Below are 16,624 nucleotides of genomic sequence, written 5' to 3'. Positions count from 1 at the left end.
GGGAAAAAGAGAGATGGCTCCTGCAGCAGCGAGCAGGGAGACCAGCAGCTCGCTGTTTCGATGTTACAATCTCCGAGTCCCCCGACGAGATTCTCACTCACCGTCGAGAGGGAGAGATCACTCGAGTGCAGGGGCCTCCTCTTGACAGCAGCGTACGCTGGCAGCACTGGCATGGAATTGGGTCACCCGCAAGGCACACGTCTTCCAGGCTGCATTTGCAGATATTGAAATGCCAGGCTGCTCAGTGAGAACCCATCACCCATAAAGAACTGTAGTCAAAGCTGCAGCTGTACCCCCCAGACTCCAACTGGACTTCAGCCAACTTGGAAAGAAAAGAGAGATGAGAAAAGAAGAATAAGTGTTTCTCAAACTAACTGGAAGAAATCGTCTGGGTCTGTAGATACCTCTGGCGCCATCTTATACAACCCCAAGATTCATTTCCTTGTGGGTATACTCAATAAGTCTGCAGAATAATAACCATAACAGAATCAATGAAAGACCGCCCAACTAGGGCGTTCAACCAGAGTGCAGAAGACAACAAACTGTGCAAATGAAAAAAGAAAGAAAGAATAATGATAAATAAATAAGCAATAAATATCGAGAACATGAGATGGAGTTCTTGAGAGTGAGTCCATTAGTTGTGGGAACATTTCTAATAGTGGGACAAGTGAAGTTATCCCCCTTGGTTCAAGAGCCTGATGTTTGAGGTGTAGTAACAGTTCCTGAACTGGGTGGAGTGAGTCCTGAGGCTCCTGTACCTTCACATGAAAAAACAAATGATATTAAAATGAACACAATTAGGACAAAAAAAAGGCCATTACAGTACAAAGTGGCCATAGTTTTGCTGAAGAGAGGTAGTGGTTAGGGTTGTGCAGTTTGGTTCAAGAGCCAAATGGTTGAAAGGTTGGAGCTATTCTTGAACCTAGTGGTGTAGGACTGTAAGGAAAGAGTTAACTTTGACTTTTCCTTGGTGTATGCTGACATATGTAACACAAAATGGAAGTTTGTAAGACAAAATAGTCTGGGATGTAGGGATATTTTGAGAAAGTACAAGGGAACAAGTCAACGGCAATGTTTTGAGAACTTAATGTGAGCGCCAATCTACAGCCTTGAGAGCAGATAATGATGACAAACCATTATCTGGAAAAGTACTGGAGTAAATATTGTTAGATTTTTTGAAGAGATCTTGAAGGATATAAAAAGAGACAATTCCTTTGTGCAAGGTGGAATCTTCTCTGAGGCTGGATCATGACCATAAGACATGTGAACAGAATTAGGCCATTTGGCCCATTGAGTCTGCCCCACTGATTTATTATTATCCCTCTCAACCCCACAGTCCTGCCTTCACATCACAATCTTTGACACCCTGGCTAACGAAGAATCTATCAAACTTTGCTTTAAATTTAAATACACTCAATTCCTTGTCTGTGGTAATAAATGCCACAGATTCACCATCCTGGCTAAAAGAATTCCTCCTCATCTCCATTCTAAATGGATGTCCCTCTATTCTGAGGCTGAGCCCTCTGGTCATAGACTCCCCCACCATAGGAACATTAATCTATGTTTCACTCTGTCAAGGCCTTTCAATATGCAATAGGTTTCAATGAGACCCCCCCCCCAATTCTTCTAAACTCCAGTGAGTACAGGCCCAGAGCCATCAAATGCTCTGCATCCATTAATCCCTTCATTTCTGTAATAATTCTCATGAACCTCTACTGAGCCCTCCCATGCCAGTACATCTCTTCTTAGAAAAGTTGCCTAAAACTGCTCACAATACTCTAAGGGTGGTCTGACCAATGTCTTATAAAGCCTCAACATTACATCTTTGCTTTTATATTCTAGTCCACTTGAAATGCATGCTAACCTCACAGTTAACCTTTAGGGAATCTTGCACAAAGTTCCTTTGCACCTCTGATGTTTGAATTTTCTCCCCATTTAGAAAACTGTCCACTCCTTTATTCCTTCTAGTAAATTGCATGACCATATGCTTCCCTACACTGTATTCTTTCCCATTCTCCCAATCTGTCCAGGTCCTTCTGCAGACTCTTTGCTTCTTTGACACTACCTGCCCCTTCACCTATCTTCATATTATCTACAAACTTGGCCACAAAGTCATCAATTCCTTCATCTAAATCATTGACCTATAACGTAAAAAGAAGTCCCAACACGGCAGAACATCACTAGTCAGGGGCAGCCAACTGGAAAAGGCCCCTTCATCCCCACTCTTAGGCTCTTGCTAATCAGCTAATCTTCTATCCGTTTTAGTATATTTCCTATAATACCATGGGCTCTTAACTTGTTAAGCAGCCTCATGTGCAGCATTTTGTCGAATGCCTTCTGAAAACCCAAGTAAACTTCACACTGACCCGCCTTTGTCTATCCTGCCTGTTATTTCCTCAAATAATCCAATAGATTTGTCAGGTAAGATTTCCCCTTAAGGAAACCATGCTGACTTTGGCCTATTTTATCATGTGCTCCAAGTACCCTGAAACCTCAGCCATGATTGCCTGATCCTGCCTTTAGAATACTTGTCCACCTTTGGGATATTTCTGTCCTACGCCTTCCAAATTGCCCCCAGAAGCTCCAGCCATTACTGTTCTACCGCCATCCCTGCTAGTATCCACTTTCAGTCAATTTTGGCCAGCTCCTCTCTCATACCTCTGTAATTCCCTTTCTCCACCATAATACTGATACATCTGACTTTAGCTTCTCCTCAAATTGCAGTTGAATTCTATCATATTATGATCACTGCCTCCTAATGGTTCTTTTACCTTGAGCTCCCTAATTAATTATGCAATGCTCAATCCAGAATTGCCTTTCCCCAAGTGGGCTTGACCACAAGCTGCTCTAAAAAGCTACATCATAGGCATTCTACATCTTCCCTCTCTTAGAATCCAGCATCAATCTGATTTTCCCAGTTTACTTGCATATTGAAATTTCTGGCCATGATTATTGTAACATTGCCCTTTTGACAAGTCTTTTCTATCTCCCATTGTAATTTGTAGCCCTCATCCTTTCTACTGTTCAGAGGCCTGTATATAACTCCCATCAGGGTCTTTTTATCCTTGCAGTTTCTTTACTCTACTCAAAAGAATTCTACATCTTTCAAAGTGGTCAAGCCCACTTGGGGGAAAGCCAGTTCTAGATTCCTCCAGCATTTGTGTTTGGGATATCCTGACAGTTGTAAAGATGAATTTAGTCTGGAAGTTTAGTATTGATAATAAGGAGCTGAAAGGGTTAACATATGAGGAGTGTTTGATGGCTCTGGTCCTGTACTCACTGTTTTAGAGGAATGTGGGGGAGCTCATTGAGAACTATCGAATGCTGAAAAGCCTCAATAGAGTGGATGTGGAGATGATGTTTCCTGTAGTGGTGGAGTCTAGAACCAGAGGGCACAGATAGAGTGAATGTGGAGAGGATGTTTTCTGTAGTGGGGGAGTCTAGGACCAGAGGACACAGATAGAGTGGATGTGGAGTGGATGTTTCATATGGTGGGGGAGCCTAGGACCAGAGGACACAGCTTCGGAACTTCAATTCAGAACAGGAATTTCTTTAGCCAGAGAGTAGTTAATCTGTGGAATTCATTGCCACAGACAGCTGCAGTGACCAAGTCATTGGATATATTTGAAGCAGAGGTTGATAGTTTCTTGGTGAGTCAGGGTGTCAGGAGGCAGGGGAATGGAGTTGAGCAGGAACATCGATCAGCCATGATGGAATGGTGAATTAGTTGATGATCCGAATGGCCTAATTCTGCTCCCATATCTTATGGTCTAAGTGTGATAAACTTGTGTTTGAACATTCTTGCTGAAGTGTTCACTGCGTTGGTAACGAGGAAGGGGGGCTTATTCACTTAAGTCTAACTTCTGGTTTGTTCTCTTGCAGTTTGCAAGACCAGGGTTGCACAGGGATCGAGTTCCCACAATGTGAGTAGTGGACCAAGACTGTGAACTCTGTACACTCAAAGCTGGATGCCTCAGGAAACCTTTCCCAGTCCTCCAGTTTCAAATGAGCCAAGTGCCTTCAGCCGACTTTAAGCCTTAAAACTCCCAAACAAAGAATTTCAAGATGGTGTCACAGATTCTCACAGACCAGGAGTCCATTCACTGGATCTTCACTTTTAGTTCCTCTTGACGCCTCCTATATTTGACTAGCTGCTCTCACCGACCCTTCAAGCAATCTGTTCCAAATAGCAACCTTTACCTCTTTCACCTATCACCTCCTAGCTAATAACTTTATTCCCCCCGCCACTCACCTGGTCTCGCTCATCACCTGCCAGCCTGCACTACCCCTCCCCTCACATTCTGCCTTCTTCCCCCTTCATTTCCAGCCCATTGAAGGGTTTCAGCCTGAAACACTGACTGTTTACTTCCTCCTCCAGCATTGTGTGTGTGTGTGTGTGTGTGTTGCTCTGGTAACCTATGTTCTTTGTTTGAAAAATTCCTTTCTCATCAACCTTGTCACAAGGAGGAGTTTCTTTAAAATTTAATCAAGATCCCTTGAGCTGATTATTGATTTTCTTTATTAATTTCCTTCTTTATTTAATCAATCCTCTCCTTGACTTTCTAAGACTGCAAGGCCACCTGACACAATAAGCGCTGAAAGACAGAGCAGTGTACACAGAATCCAGCAGCGTTACACCCATGTTACCAATTAGCCTATTGGGCAAGACAGATCACAAAGCACTCCAGCGGGTGATCAGGACGGCTCAGCACTTCACTGGGACTCAACTACCCGACCTGAAGCAACCTACAACCCTCATTGCCTACGGCATGCTCATCACACCATCAAAGACCCATCCCATCCCATCCCAGACGCTGACTGTTCAACCTCCTGCCATCTGGTAGGAGAAACATCTTAGCCAAGACAGTAAGGCTGAAATACAGCTTCTTGGGAAGAGCTGATGAACGCAGCAGGCCAGGCAGCATCTATTGGAAGAGGTACGGTCGACGTTTCGGACCGAGACCCTTCGTCAGGACTAACTGAAGGAGCTAGCTCTTCTTTCAGTTAGTCCTGACAAAGGGTCTCGACTGTACCTCTTCCTAGAGATGCTACCTGGCCTGCTGCGTCCATCAGCAACTTTTATGTGTGTTGCTTGAAATTCCAGCATCTGCAGAATTTCTCGTGTTTGCGTCTTCCAAAGAGCTGTTGTGTGTTGAATAATGCTACACCCCGGCTTGCCAATTGCCTTGGAGTGTTATGGACTATCAAAGTCACTTGTTGCATGTAGATATGGGAAGTTTTAAAGAATTAAATCATGCCACATTCATTGTCAATATCTGTTTTACACAGACTGGAGTAACACCACAATCTCGTTGTCTTGAACAATGACAATAAAGTTCTATTCTATTCTACCTGGTACATCTTTGGACTGTGGGAGGAAACTGGAACACTTGGAGGAAACCCACACGATCACGGGGGAAGATACAAGCTCTTTACAGACAGCAACAGGAATTGAACCCAGTTCACTGGCACTGCAATGGTGTCACGCTAACAGCTACATTACCATGCTGCCCCAAAACCATCTCCCCATTGGGGAACTGAACCCCAGACTCCCTCGTGACAGGCGAGGATACTGACCACTGTATCAATGAGGAAGCGATTCCTGAAATGTGATAATGTGTCAGGAACATAGCAGAGATTCCTGAAATGTGATAATGTATTAGGAACATAGAAGAGTACAGAACAGGAACAAGCCATTCGGCCCACGATGTTGTGCTGAACCAGCCAGAAAGCAGATCAAAAAGCCCGCAAACACTAATCCCTCTTACCTACACTGTGTCCATATCCCCCCCATCTTTCTCACATCCATGTGTCTATCCATACGTCTCTTAAAAGCCTCCAAAGTATTTGCCTCTACCACCAGACCAGGCAGCACATTCCAGGCATCCACCACTCTCTGAGTAAAAAACTTACCCCTCACATCCCCCTTGAACCTACCCCCCTCACCCTCTGGTATAAATTGATGGTGTATATCAGAGGAGGTACACCCTCAATGTACGTCCTCTGGTATTAGACATTTCTACCCTGGGAAACAGATACTGTCTGTCCACCCTATATCTGCCTCTCATAATCTCGTAAAACTCTTATCAGATCTCCCGTCAGCCTCCTGTGTTCCAGAGAAAACAACAAGTTTATCCAGCCCCTCATGATAGCACATGCCCTCTAAACCAGGCAGCATCCTGGTAAACCTCTTCTGTACCCTTTCCAAAGCCTCACCATCATTCCTATAGTGGGTGATCAGAACTGTACACAATACTCCAGATGCGGCCTGATCAGAGTTTTATAAAGTCGCAGCGTTAGCTCTTGATTTTTGAACTCAATGCCTATAGACTATAGCTTTTAAAGTTCTCATTTCCTGGGAAAATGACTCCATTCACCTTGTCTATAACCCTTTCATTCAATGCATGCCCTCTGGGTTAAGCACCCAAGGTTGAAAGAGTTGGCATGTAGAAGTGAGAGGGAGACAAGGTCCTGGAGCTCGGGAAAGCAGGGGCGGAAATGGACAGTTGACATTTTGGGTTGACGCTCTCCAGCTGGGGTGAAGGAGATTCCTCCAGCATCTCGAGTGTTGCTCTGGATTACAGCATCTCGTGTCTCCATTATAGAAACAAGAGTTCCTTTTCTTCGCAGATGGCTCTCATCTTCAGTGAAGACGGTCTACAGGACATCAGTCTGCCCTGCGTGCTACAGAGTTTCATCAATCATAACGCTGTCCTCTATAAAATCTTTGTGGTTGGTCAGTCGCATTTTGTTGTGAAAAGACCATCCCTGAAGAATTTTGCCCTTGGTAAATCAGGTTAGTTTAACCAACAGGTCTGTGTGTGGGCCAAATCGGAATCAGATTTATTATCCCTAATCTACAGTACTGTGCAAAAGTCTTGGGCACATGTGTGTGTGTATGTGTGTATATATATATATATATATATATCAGCATTTTTGTGCAATACTGTATTTGTCAAAGTGGAGCAGAGAGTGAGTTTGTAAATCTGGCGGGGGCAAATAATGTTGGGAATGGCACGCACTGTGGGAAGGGTGTGGGATAGGTGGCAGAGGGGGAGTGACCGGGTGGGGGGGCGGGGGGGAGTAGCACGAGTACAGACACACCCAGCCCTGAGACACCAGGCAGGGTCATTTGACTCCAAACAATTGGTTTATTGATCATTACAGAATGTCTCTCTGGTGCTTCCCTCTCCATTCCCCTTTTCCCAAACATGGTTCCCCTCTCCCTGCTCTCTCCCCACTCTCAGTTACAATAGAGACCCATATCAGCGTCAGGTTTACCATCACTCACACATGCCATGCTTTGTTTTACAGTGTAACACATAGGATTCCTACAGTACTATGCAAAGGGCTGAGGCTCCCTGGTGATATACACAGCGTGTGTGCTGAAGACTTGCACAGTACTCTGTGTCGTTAAATTTGCTTTTGGTGGCAGCAATGCAGTGCTATGTATAAAATACTCCGGAAATTGCAATAAAAAATATATTTTAAACATTTACATTAAATAAGTGCAAAAAGAGAGCAAAAATAGTGAAGTAGTGTCCAAAGAACATAAGAAATAGTCGACCATCTGGCCCGTCGAGCCTGCTCCACCATTCAATAAGATCATGGCTGATCTGACCATGGACTCATCTCCACCTACCTGCCTTTTCCCTATAACCCTTAATTCCCCTACAATGCAAAAATCTATCTAATCTTGTCTTATATATATTTACTGAGGTAGCCTCCACTGCTTCATTGGGCAGAGAATTCCACAGACTCACCACTCTCTGGGAAAGACAGTTCCTCCTCATCTCCATCCTAAATCTACTCCCCCAAATCTTGAGACTATGTCCCCTAGTTCTAGTCTCAGCTACCAGTGGAAACAACTTTCCTGCCTCTATCTTATCTATCCCTTTCATAATCTTATATGTTTCTATAAGTTCCCCTCTCATTCTTCTGAATTCCAGTGAGTACAGTCCCAGGCGACTCAATCTCTCCTCATAGTCTGACCCCCTCCTCTCTGGAATCAACCTGGTGACCCTCCTCTGCACTGCCTCCAAAGCCAGTATATCCTTCCTCAAGTACGGAGACCAGAACTGCACACAGTACTCCAGGTGCAGCCTCACCAGTACCCTGTACAGTTGCAGCATGACCTCCCTGCTCTTGAATTCAATCCCTCTAGCAATGAAGGCCAATGTTCCATTTGCCTTCTTGATGGCCTGCTGCACCTGCAAACCAACCTTTTGTGCAAGCCCTCTGCACAGCAGCGTGCTGCAGTCTTTCACCATTTAAATAATAATCTGCTCTTCCACCTTTCCTTCCAAAGTGGATGACCTCACATTTACCAACATTGTACTCCATCTGCCAGACCCTTGCCCACTCACTTAACCTCTCTGCAGACTCTCTGTATCCTCTGCACAATTTGCTTTTCCGCTCAATTTGGTATCATCAGCAAACTTGGGTGCACTGCACTCTTCCAGATCATTAAAGAATACCGTGACAGTTGTGGGCCATGGGTTGATTCATTGCCCGTTCAGGATCTGATGACAGAGGGGAAGAAGCTGTTGTGATTCATTATGTGTGGGTTTTCAGGCTCGTGTACCCCTCCCCAATGGTAGCAATGAGAAGAGGGCATGTTCAAGAGCTGATTGTGGTTCCTTAATGAAGGATGCTGCCATTTTGAGACATTGCCTTTGGAAGATGCTGGGGAGTCTAGTGGACATAATGGAGCTGACTGAGTTTACAACTCTCTGTAGCTTTTTCCGATCCTGTGCAGTAGCCCACTCTCCCTCCCCCCTCCCCCTTACAGTAGTGATACAACCAGTCAGACTGCTCTCCACAATACATCTGTAGAAATATGCAAGAGTCTTTGGTGACATGAAGTAAGCTACAGCAAAATTTTATCAAAGTATGTACGTTACTATATCCCACCTTGAGATTTATTGTTTCCAGACATTTACAGAAAAAACTGAAGAAATACAATAGAATTTACAATAAAATTATCCATAAACAATGACTAACAAACAATGTGCAAGGGAAGGCAATTTGTACAAATTTAAAAATGCCAAGAACCTGAGTTTTGGAGTCTTTGAAAGTGAGTCTGTAGATTGTGAAGTCAATTCAGAGTTATAGTGAGTGAAGTTACCACAGTGGTTCAGGAGCCTGATGGTTGTGGGGTAATAACTGTTCCTGAACCTGGTGGTGTGGGACCTGAGGCTCATTGTGGTGAGTGAAGTTATCCACACTGGTTCAGGAGCCTGATGGTTGTGGGGTAATAACTGTTCCTGAACCTGGTAGTGTGGGACCTGAGGCTCATTGTGGTGAGTGAAGTTATCCACACTGGTTCAGGAGCCTGATGGTTGTGGGGTAATAACTGTTCCTGAACCTGATGGTGTGGAACCCAAAGCTCTTGTACCTCCTGCACGATGGCAGTAGTGAGAAGAGAGCATGGCCTGGATGATGGGGACCTTGACAATGGATGCTGCTTTCTTGTGGCAGCACTCCTTGTAAATGGTGGGGAGGGCTTTGCCTGTGATAGCCTGGGCCATATCTGCCATTTTTTTTTTGTAGCCTTATCCATTCCTGGTCATTGGAGCTTCTATACTGGGCCATGATGCAATTATTTAAGTTACACTCCACTGCGCTTTATAGAAGTTTGTCAAAGTTTTTGGTGACATGCCAAATCTACACAAACTTCTTTAAAAAAAAAAAGTAGAGGTGATGTTGTGTCGCCTTTGTGATGGCATTTCTGTGCTCTGGCTTTCCAACGCCTGCAGAATCTCTTATGTGTACATACAAGCAGTGACCACTTCACTAGGGACAGCATGGTGGGGCGGTTGTTAGCACAATACTATTTTAGCTTGGAGCGTCAAAGTTTGGAGTTCAGTTCTGAGTTATATGTTAGAAGTTTGTATGAGCATGTGGTTTCCCCCGCGTGCTCTAGTTTCCTCCCACATTCCGAAGGTGTACTGGTTGGTAGGTTAATTGGTCATTGTAAATTATCCAGGGAAAAGCTGTGTTAAGTAGGTGGGTTGCTGGGAGTTGTGGTTCATTAGGCTGTAAGGCCCTGTTTTGTGTTGTATCTTTGAATAAATAAATATCTAGTCAGTAACTCAATGTGTAAAAGTGTGCCAACTTGGTCAAGAGGTTCAGCTGTTGTTCAGAAATATCAGAAGGGGGAAAGAGAAGTGATCTAAGTGACTTTGAAAGTGGAATGTTTGTCGGTGGGCTGGTTTGAGTACCTCAGAAACTGCTGAATCTTGACACACATTAGTGATAGACTCGTAGAAAAGTACAGCATAGAAACTGAACATTCACCCATCTAGTCCGTGCCGAACCATTTAAACTGTCTATTCAAATTGACTGGCACTGGAACCATAACACTCCGTACCCCTACCATCCATGTACCTATCCTAACTTCTCTTAAACGTTGAAGTCGAGCTGGCATGCTCCACTTGTGCTGGCAGCTCGTTCCACACTCTCACCACCCTCCGAGTGAAGAAGTTCCCGTCATGTTCTCATTAAAGATTTCCCTTTCACCCTTAACACATCCCTCTGGTTGTAGCCCCACCCCAACCTCTTATCCATACCCCTCATCATTTTGTACACCTCTATAAAATCTCCTCTCAGTCTTCTATGTTCCAAGGAATGAAGTCCTAACCTATTCAATCTTTCCTTGTAACTCAGGTCCTCCAAACCCAGCAACATCATCGTAGATTTTCTCTGTACTCTTTCAACCTTATTCACATCTTTCCTGTATGTAGGTGATCAGAACTACACACAATCCTTTACATCAGGCCTCAGCAACATCCTGTACAACTTCAACATAACATCCCATCTCCTGTACTCTTTCTCGAGACTTTCCAGAGAATGGTGTGAAAAACAAAATTACATCCGTTGAGCGGCAGTTCTGTGGATGAAAACAGCTTGTTAATTAGAAGGGTCAGAGACTGGGCAAATTGATTCCAGCTGACAGTAACTCAAATAACCACGTGTTACAACAGTCAACATACATCAAAGTTGCTGGTGAACGCAGCAGGCTAGGCAGCATCTCTAGGAAGAGGTGCAGTCGACGTTTCAGGTCGAGACCCTTCGTCAGGACTGTTACAACAGTGGTGTGCAGAAGAGCATCTCTGAACGCTCCACACGTCAAATCTCGAAGTGGACGGGCTATAGCAGCAGAAAACCGCACCTAACCCCACTCCTGTGGCCACTTTGTTAGAAATACTCCTGTGCCGAATTGAATGGACATTGAGTGTTGCTGTCAGAGTGAGGGAGGAGGGGTAGGTGGTGACTGAAGGGTGTAAAGTGAGGGTAGAAGCAAAAAGTACTAAGGAGAAAAGTAAAAGTGGCAGGCCGACAAATCCAGGGCAAGCATTAAAAAGGGCCACTTTTCAATATAATTGGATAAGGGCTAAGAGAGTTGTAAAAGAGCGCCTGAAGACTTTGTGTGTCAATGCAAGGAGCATTTGTAATAAGGTGGATGAATTGAAAGTGCAGATTGTTATTAATGATTATGATATAGTTGGGATCACAGAGACATGGCTCCAGGGTGACCAAGGATGGGAGCTCAACGTTCAGGGATATTCAATATTCAGGAGGAATAGACATGAAGGAAGGGGAAGTGGGGTGGCGTTGCTGGTTAAAGAACAGATTAACGCAATAGAAAGGAAGGACATAAGCCGGGAAGATGTGGAATCGATATGGGTAGAGCTGCGTAACACTAAGGGGCAGAAGACGCTGGTGGGAGTTGTGTACAGGCCACCTAACAGTAGTAGTGAGGTCGGAGATGGTATTAAACAGGAAATTAGAAATGTGTGCAATAGAGGAACAGCAGTTATAATGGGTGACTTCAATCTACATGTAGATTGGGTGAACCAAATTGGTAAAGGTGCTGAGGAAGAGGATTTCTTGGAATGTATGCCGGATGGTTTTTTGAACCAACATGTCGAGGAACCGACTAGAGAGCAGGCTATTCTAGACTGGGTTTTGAGCAATGAGGAAGGGTTAATTAGCAATCTTGTCGTGAGAGGCCCCTTGGGTAAGAGTGACCATAATATGGTGGAATTCTTCATTAAGATGGAGAGTGACATAGTTAATTCAGAAACAAGGGTTCTGAACTTAAAGAGGGGTAACTTTGAAGGTATGAGACGTGAATTAGCTAAGATAGACTGGCAAATGACACTTAAAGGATTGACGATGTATATGCAATGGCAAGCATTTAAAGGTTGCATGGATGAACTACAACAATTGTTCATCCCAGTTTGGCAAAAGAATAAATCAAGGAAGGTAGTGCACCCATGGCTGACAAGAGAAATTAGGGATAGTATCAATTCCAAAGAAGAAGCATACAAATTAGCCAGAGAAAGTGGCTCACCTGACCACTGGGAGAAATTCAGAGTTCAGCAGAGGAGGACAAAGGGCTTAATTAGGAAGGGGAGAAAAGATTATGAGAGAAAACTGGCAGGGAACGTAAAAACTGACTGTAAAAGCTTTTATAGATATGTAAAAAGGAAAAGACTGGTAAAGACAAATGTAGGTCCCCTACAGACAGAAACAGGTGAATTGATTATGGGGAGCAAGGACATGGCAGACCAATTGAATAATTACTTTGGTTCTGTCTTCACTAAGGAGGACATAAATAATCTTCCAGAAATAGTAGGGGACAGAGGGTCCAGTGAGATGGAGGAACTGAGCGAAATACATGTTAGTAGGGAAGTGGTGTTAGGTAAATTGAAGGGATTGAAGGCAGATAAATCCCCAGGGCCAGATGGTCTGCATCCTAGAGTGCTTAAGGAAGTAGCCCAAGAAATAGTGGATGCATTAGTGATAATTTTTCAAAACTCGTTAGATTCTGGACTAGTTCCTGAGGATTGGAGGGTGGCTAATGTAACCCCACTTTTTAAAAAAGGAGGGAGAGAGAAACCGGGGAATTATAGACCGGTTAGCCTAACGTCGGTGGTGGAGAAACTGCTGGAGTCAGTTATCAAAGATGTGATAACAGCATATTTGGAAAGCGGTGAAATGATCGGACAAAGTCAGCATGGACTTGTGAAAGGAAAATCATGTCTGACGAATCTCATAGAATTTTTTGAGGATGTAACTAGTAGAGTGGATAGGGGAGAACCAGTGGATGTGGTATATTTGGATTTTCAAAAGGCTTTTGACAAGGTCCCACACAGGAGATTAGTGTGCAAACTTAAAGCACACGGTATTGGGGGTAAGGTACTGATGTGGATGGAGAATTGGTTAGCAGACAGGAAGCAAAGAGTGGGAATAAACGGGACCTTTTCAGAATGGCAGGCGGTGACTAGTGGGGTACCGCAAGGCTCAGTGCTGGGACCCCAGTTGTTTACAATATATACTAATGACTTGGATGAGGGAATTAAATGCAGCATCTCCAAGTTTGCGGATGACACGAAGCTGGGTGGCAGTGTTAGCTGTGAGGAGGGTGCTAAGAGGATGCAGAGTGACTTGGATAGGTTGGGTGAGTGGGCAAATTCATGGCAGATGCAATTTAATGTGGATAAATGTGAAGTTATCCACTTTGGTGGCAAAAATAGGAAAACAGATTATTATCTGAATGGTGGCCGATTAGGAAAAGGGGAGGTGCAACGAGACCTGGGTGTCATTATACACCAGTCATTGAAAGTGGGCATGCAGGTACAGCAGGCGGTGAAAAAGGCGAATGGTATGCTGGCATTTATAGCAAGAGGATTCGAGTACAGGAGCAGGGAGGTACTACTGCAGTTGTACAAGGCCTTGGTGAGACCACACCTGGAGTATTGTGTGCAGTTTTGGTCCCCTAATCTGAGGAAAGACATCCTTGCCATAGAGGGAGTACAAAGAAGGTTCACCAGATTGATTCCTGGGATGGCAGGACTTTCATACGAAGAAAGACTGGATGAACTGTGCTTGTTCTCGTTGGAATTTAGAAGATTGAGGGGGAATCTGATTGAAACGTATAAGATCCTAAAGGGATTGGACAGGCTAGATGCAGGAAGATTGTTCCCGATGTTGGGGAAGTCCAGAACGAGGGGTCACAGTTTGAGGATAGAGGGGAAGCCTTTTAGGACTGAGATTAGGAAAAACTTCTTCACACAGAGAGTGGTGAATCTGTGGAATTCTCTGCCACAGGAAACAGTTGAGGCCAGTTCATTGGCTATATTTAAGAGGGAGTTAGATATGGCCCTTGTGGCTACGGGGGTCAGGGGGTATGGAGGGAAGGCTGGGGCGGGGTTCTGAGTTGGATGATCAGCCATGATCATAATAAATGGCGGTGCAGGCTCAAAGGGCCGAATGGCCTACTCCTGCACCTATTTTCTATGTTTTCTATGTTTCTACATGGTTCTCACTCTGCCTTTCATTCTCAGATAGGAAAACGATATTCTTTAACAGTCACGAAGTTTCGAAACCGGAATCTCGCTCTCACCTAACAGAGGTAAGTGTACGAGGTGCAGGAGGGCAGGGTGTCAAATAAAAATGAATAAAACGGTGTCCTGATGCTCCACCCTCTGCTCACTAGCTTCCCCCTGGTTAATGTGAACCAAGCAGTGAGACCCTAACTGACACACAAAATGCTGGAGAAACTCAGCAGGCTGGGCACTGGGCAGCATCTGTGGACGAGAGCAAAAGACACCAACACCCTCCACCAGGAATAGAACCAGAGATGAGAAGTCAGTGAGAAGGTGGGGGAGGGGAGCAGGAAGTACAAGGTGAGACTGGGTGAGGGGAGGAGGGGTGAAGTCAGAGTGAGAAGGTGGGAAGGGGCTCAGGAAGTACAAGGTGAGACTGGGAGAGGGGTAGGGGTGAAGTCAGAGTGAGAAGGTGGGGGAGGGGAGCAGGAAGTACAAGGTGAGATGGAGAGGGGGAGCGGTGAAGTCAGAGTGAGAAGGTGGGAAGGGGCTCAGGAAGTACAAGGTGAGACTGGGAGAGGGGGAGGGGTGAAGTCAGAGTGAGAAGGTGGGGGAGGGGAGCAGGAAGTACAAGGTGAGATGGAGAGGGGGAGCGGTGAAGTCAGAGTGAGAAGGTGGGGGAGGGGAGCAGGAAGTGCAAGGTGAGACTGGGAGAGGGGGAGGGGTGAAGTCAGAGTGAGAAGGTGGGGGAGGGGAGCAGGAAGTGCAAGGTGAGACTGGGAGAGGGGGAGGGGTGAAGTCAGAGTGAGAAGGTGGGGGAGGGGAGCAGGAAGTACAAGGTGAGATGGAGAGGGGGAGGGGTGAAGTCAGAGTGAGAAGGTGGGGGAGGGGAGCAGGAAGTACAAGGTGAGACTGGGAGAGGGGGAGGGGTGAAGTCAGAGTGAGAAGGTGGGGGAGGGGAGCAGGAAGTACAAGGTGAGATGGAGAGGGGGAGCGGCGAAGTCAGAGTGAGAAGGTGGGGGAGGGGAGCAGGAAGTGCAAGGTGAGACTGGGAGAGGGGGAGGGGTGAAGTCAGAGTGAGAAGGTGGGGGAGGGGAGCAGGAAGTACAAGGTGAGACTGGGAGAGGGGGAGGGGTGAGGTCAGAGTGAGAAGGTGGGGGAGGGGAGCAGGAAGTACAAGGTGAGACTGGGAGAGGGGGAGGGGTGAAGTCAGAGTGAGAAGGTGGGGGAGGGGAGCAGGAAGTACAAGGTGAGACTGGGAGAGGGGGAGGGGTGAAGTCAGAGTGAGAAGGTGGGGGAGGGGAGCAGGAAGTACAAGGTGAGATGGAGAGGGGGAGGGGTGAAGTCAGAGTGAGAAGGTGGGGGAGGGGAGCAGGAAGTGCAAGGTGAGACTGGGAGAGGGGGAGGGGTGAAGTCAGAGTGAGAAGGTGGGGGAGGGGAGCAGGAAGTACAAGGTGAGATGGAGAGGGGGAGGGGTGAAGTCAGAGTGAGAAGGTGGGGGAGGGGAGCAGGAAGTACAAGGTGAGACTGGGAGAGGGGGAGGGGTGAAGTCAGAGTGAGAAGGTGGGGGAGGGGAGCAGGAAGTACAAGGTGAGACTGGAAGAGGGGGAGGGGTGAGGTCAGAGTGAGAAGGTGGGGGAGGGGAGCAGGAAGTGCAAGGTGAGACTGGGAGAGGGGGAGAGGGAGGGGTGAAGTAAAGAGCTGGGAAGTTGACTGGTGAAAGAGATAACGGGCTGGAGACGGGGGAATCTGATAGGAGAGGTCAGAAGGTCATGGAAGAAAAGGAAGGAGAGGAGCACCAGGGGAAGGCGACGGGCAGGTAAGGAGATAAGGTGAGAAAGGGAAACAGGAATGATGAAGGAGAGGAGATGGGGGGCAATTACCAGAAGTTCAAGTAATAGAAGTTCATGGCATCAGGTTGGAGGCTACACAGACGTACAAGGTGTTGCTCCTCCCACCTGAGTGTGGCCTCGTCACGGCAGTAGAGGAGGCCGTGGACTGACATGTGGGAATGGGAATGGGAAGTGGAATTGAAATGGGTAGCCACTGGGAAATCCTGCTTTTTGTGGTGGACAGAGCCTACCTAGGAGAACTTAGCAACACTCTGATCACTTAAGTGTTTTGTTTTAACTGTATTCTTGTAAAACTTGTATCTAACTTGTGAACGCTGCTTATCTGATGATCTGTGCTTGTCATACTGCAAGTAAGATTCTCACTGCACACCAGTGCGAGTGGGAATGTACATTTCCACAAATCATTGAGAGAGGGTGTGGTGGCAGGCAGAGAGG

At 45.9% G+C, this 16,624-nt stretch overlaps 1 protein-coding gene across 4 annotated transcripts in view; it reads left to right on the top strand.

The window, feature by feature from the left end:
- Positions 1 to 16,624, top strand: part of LOC140206208 (inositol-tetrakisphosphate 1-kinase-like) — a 97,475-nt gene that overhangs the window by 62,153 nt on the left and 18,698 nt on the right. For all 4 annotated transcript variants that reach the window (XR_011888097.1, XM_072274515.1, XM_072274517.1 and 1 more), the window contains 3 exons: positions 3,883 to 3,923; positions 6,631 to 6,796; positions 14,355 to 14,422. Coding sequence is in view for 3 of the 4 variants with exons in the window: in XM_072274515.1 (XP_072130616.1) it covers positions 3,883 to 3,923; positions 6,631 to 6,796; positions 14,355 to 14,422 (275 nt within the window). In the remaining variant the exon portion in view is untranslated. The remainder of the gene's footprint in view (positions 1 to 3,882; positions 3,924 to 6,630; positions 6,797 to 14,354; positions 14,423 to 16,624) is intronic.

The sequence above is a fragment of the Mobula birostris genome, chromosome 12 (genome assembly GCF_030028105.1).
Source record: "Mobula birostris isolate sMobBir1 chromosome 12, sMobBir1.hap1, whole genome shotgun sequence".
In the NCBI taxonomy this organism is placed as follows: domain Eukaryota; kingdom Metazoa; phylum Chordata; class Chondrichthyes; order Myliobatiformes; family Myliobatidae; genus Mobula; species Mobula birostris.
This window is presented reverse-complemented; position numbering and strand designations above follow the sequence as displayed.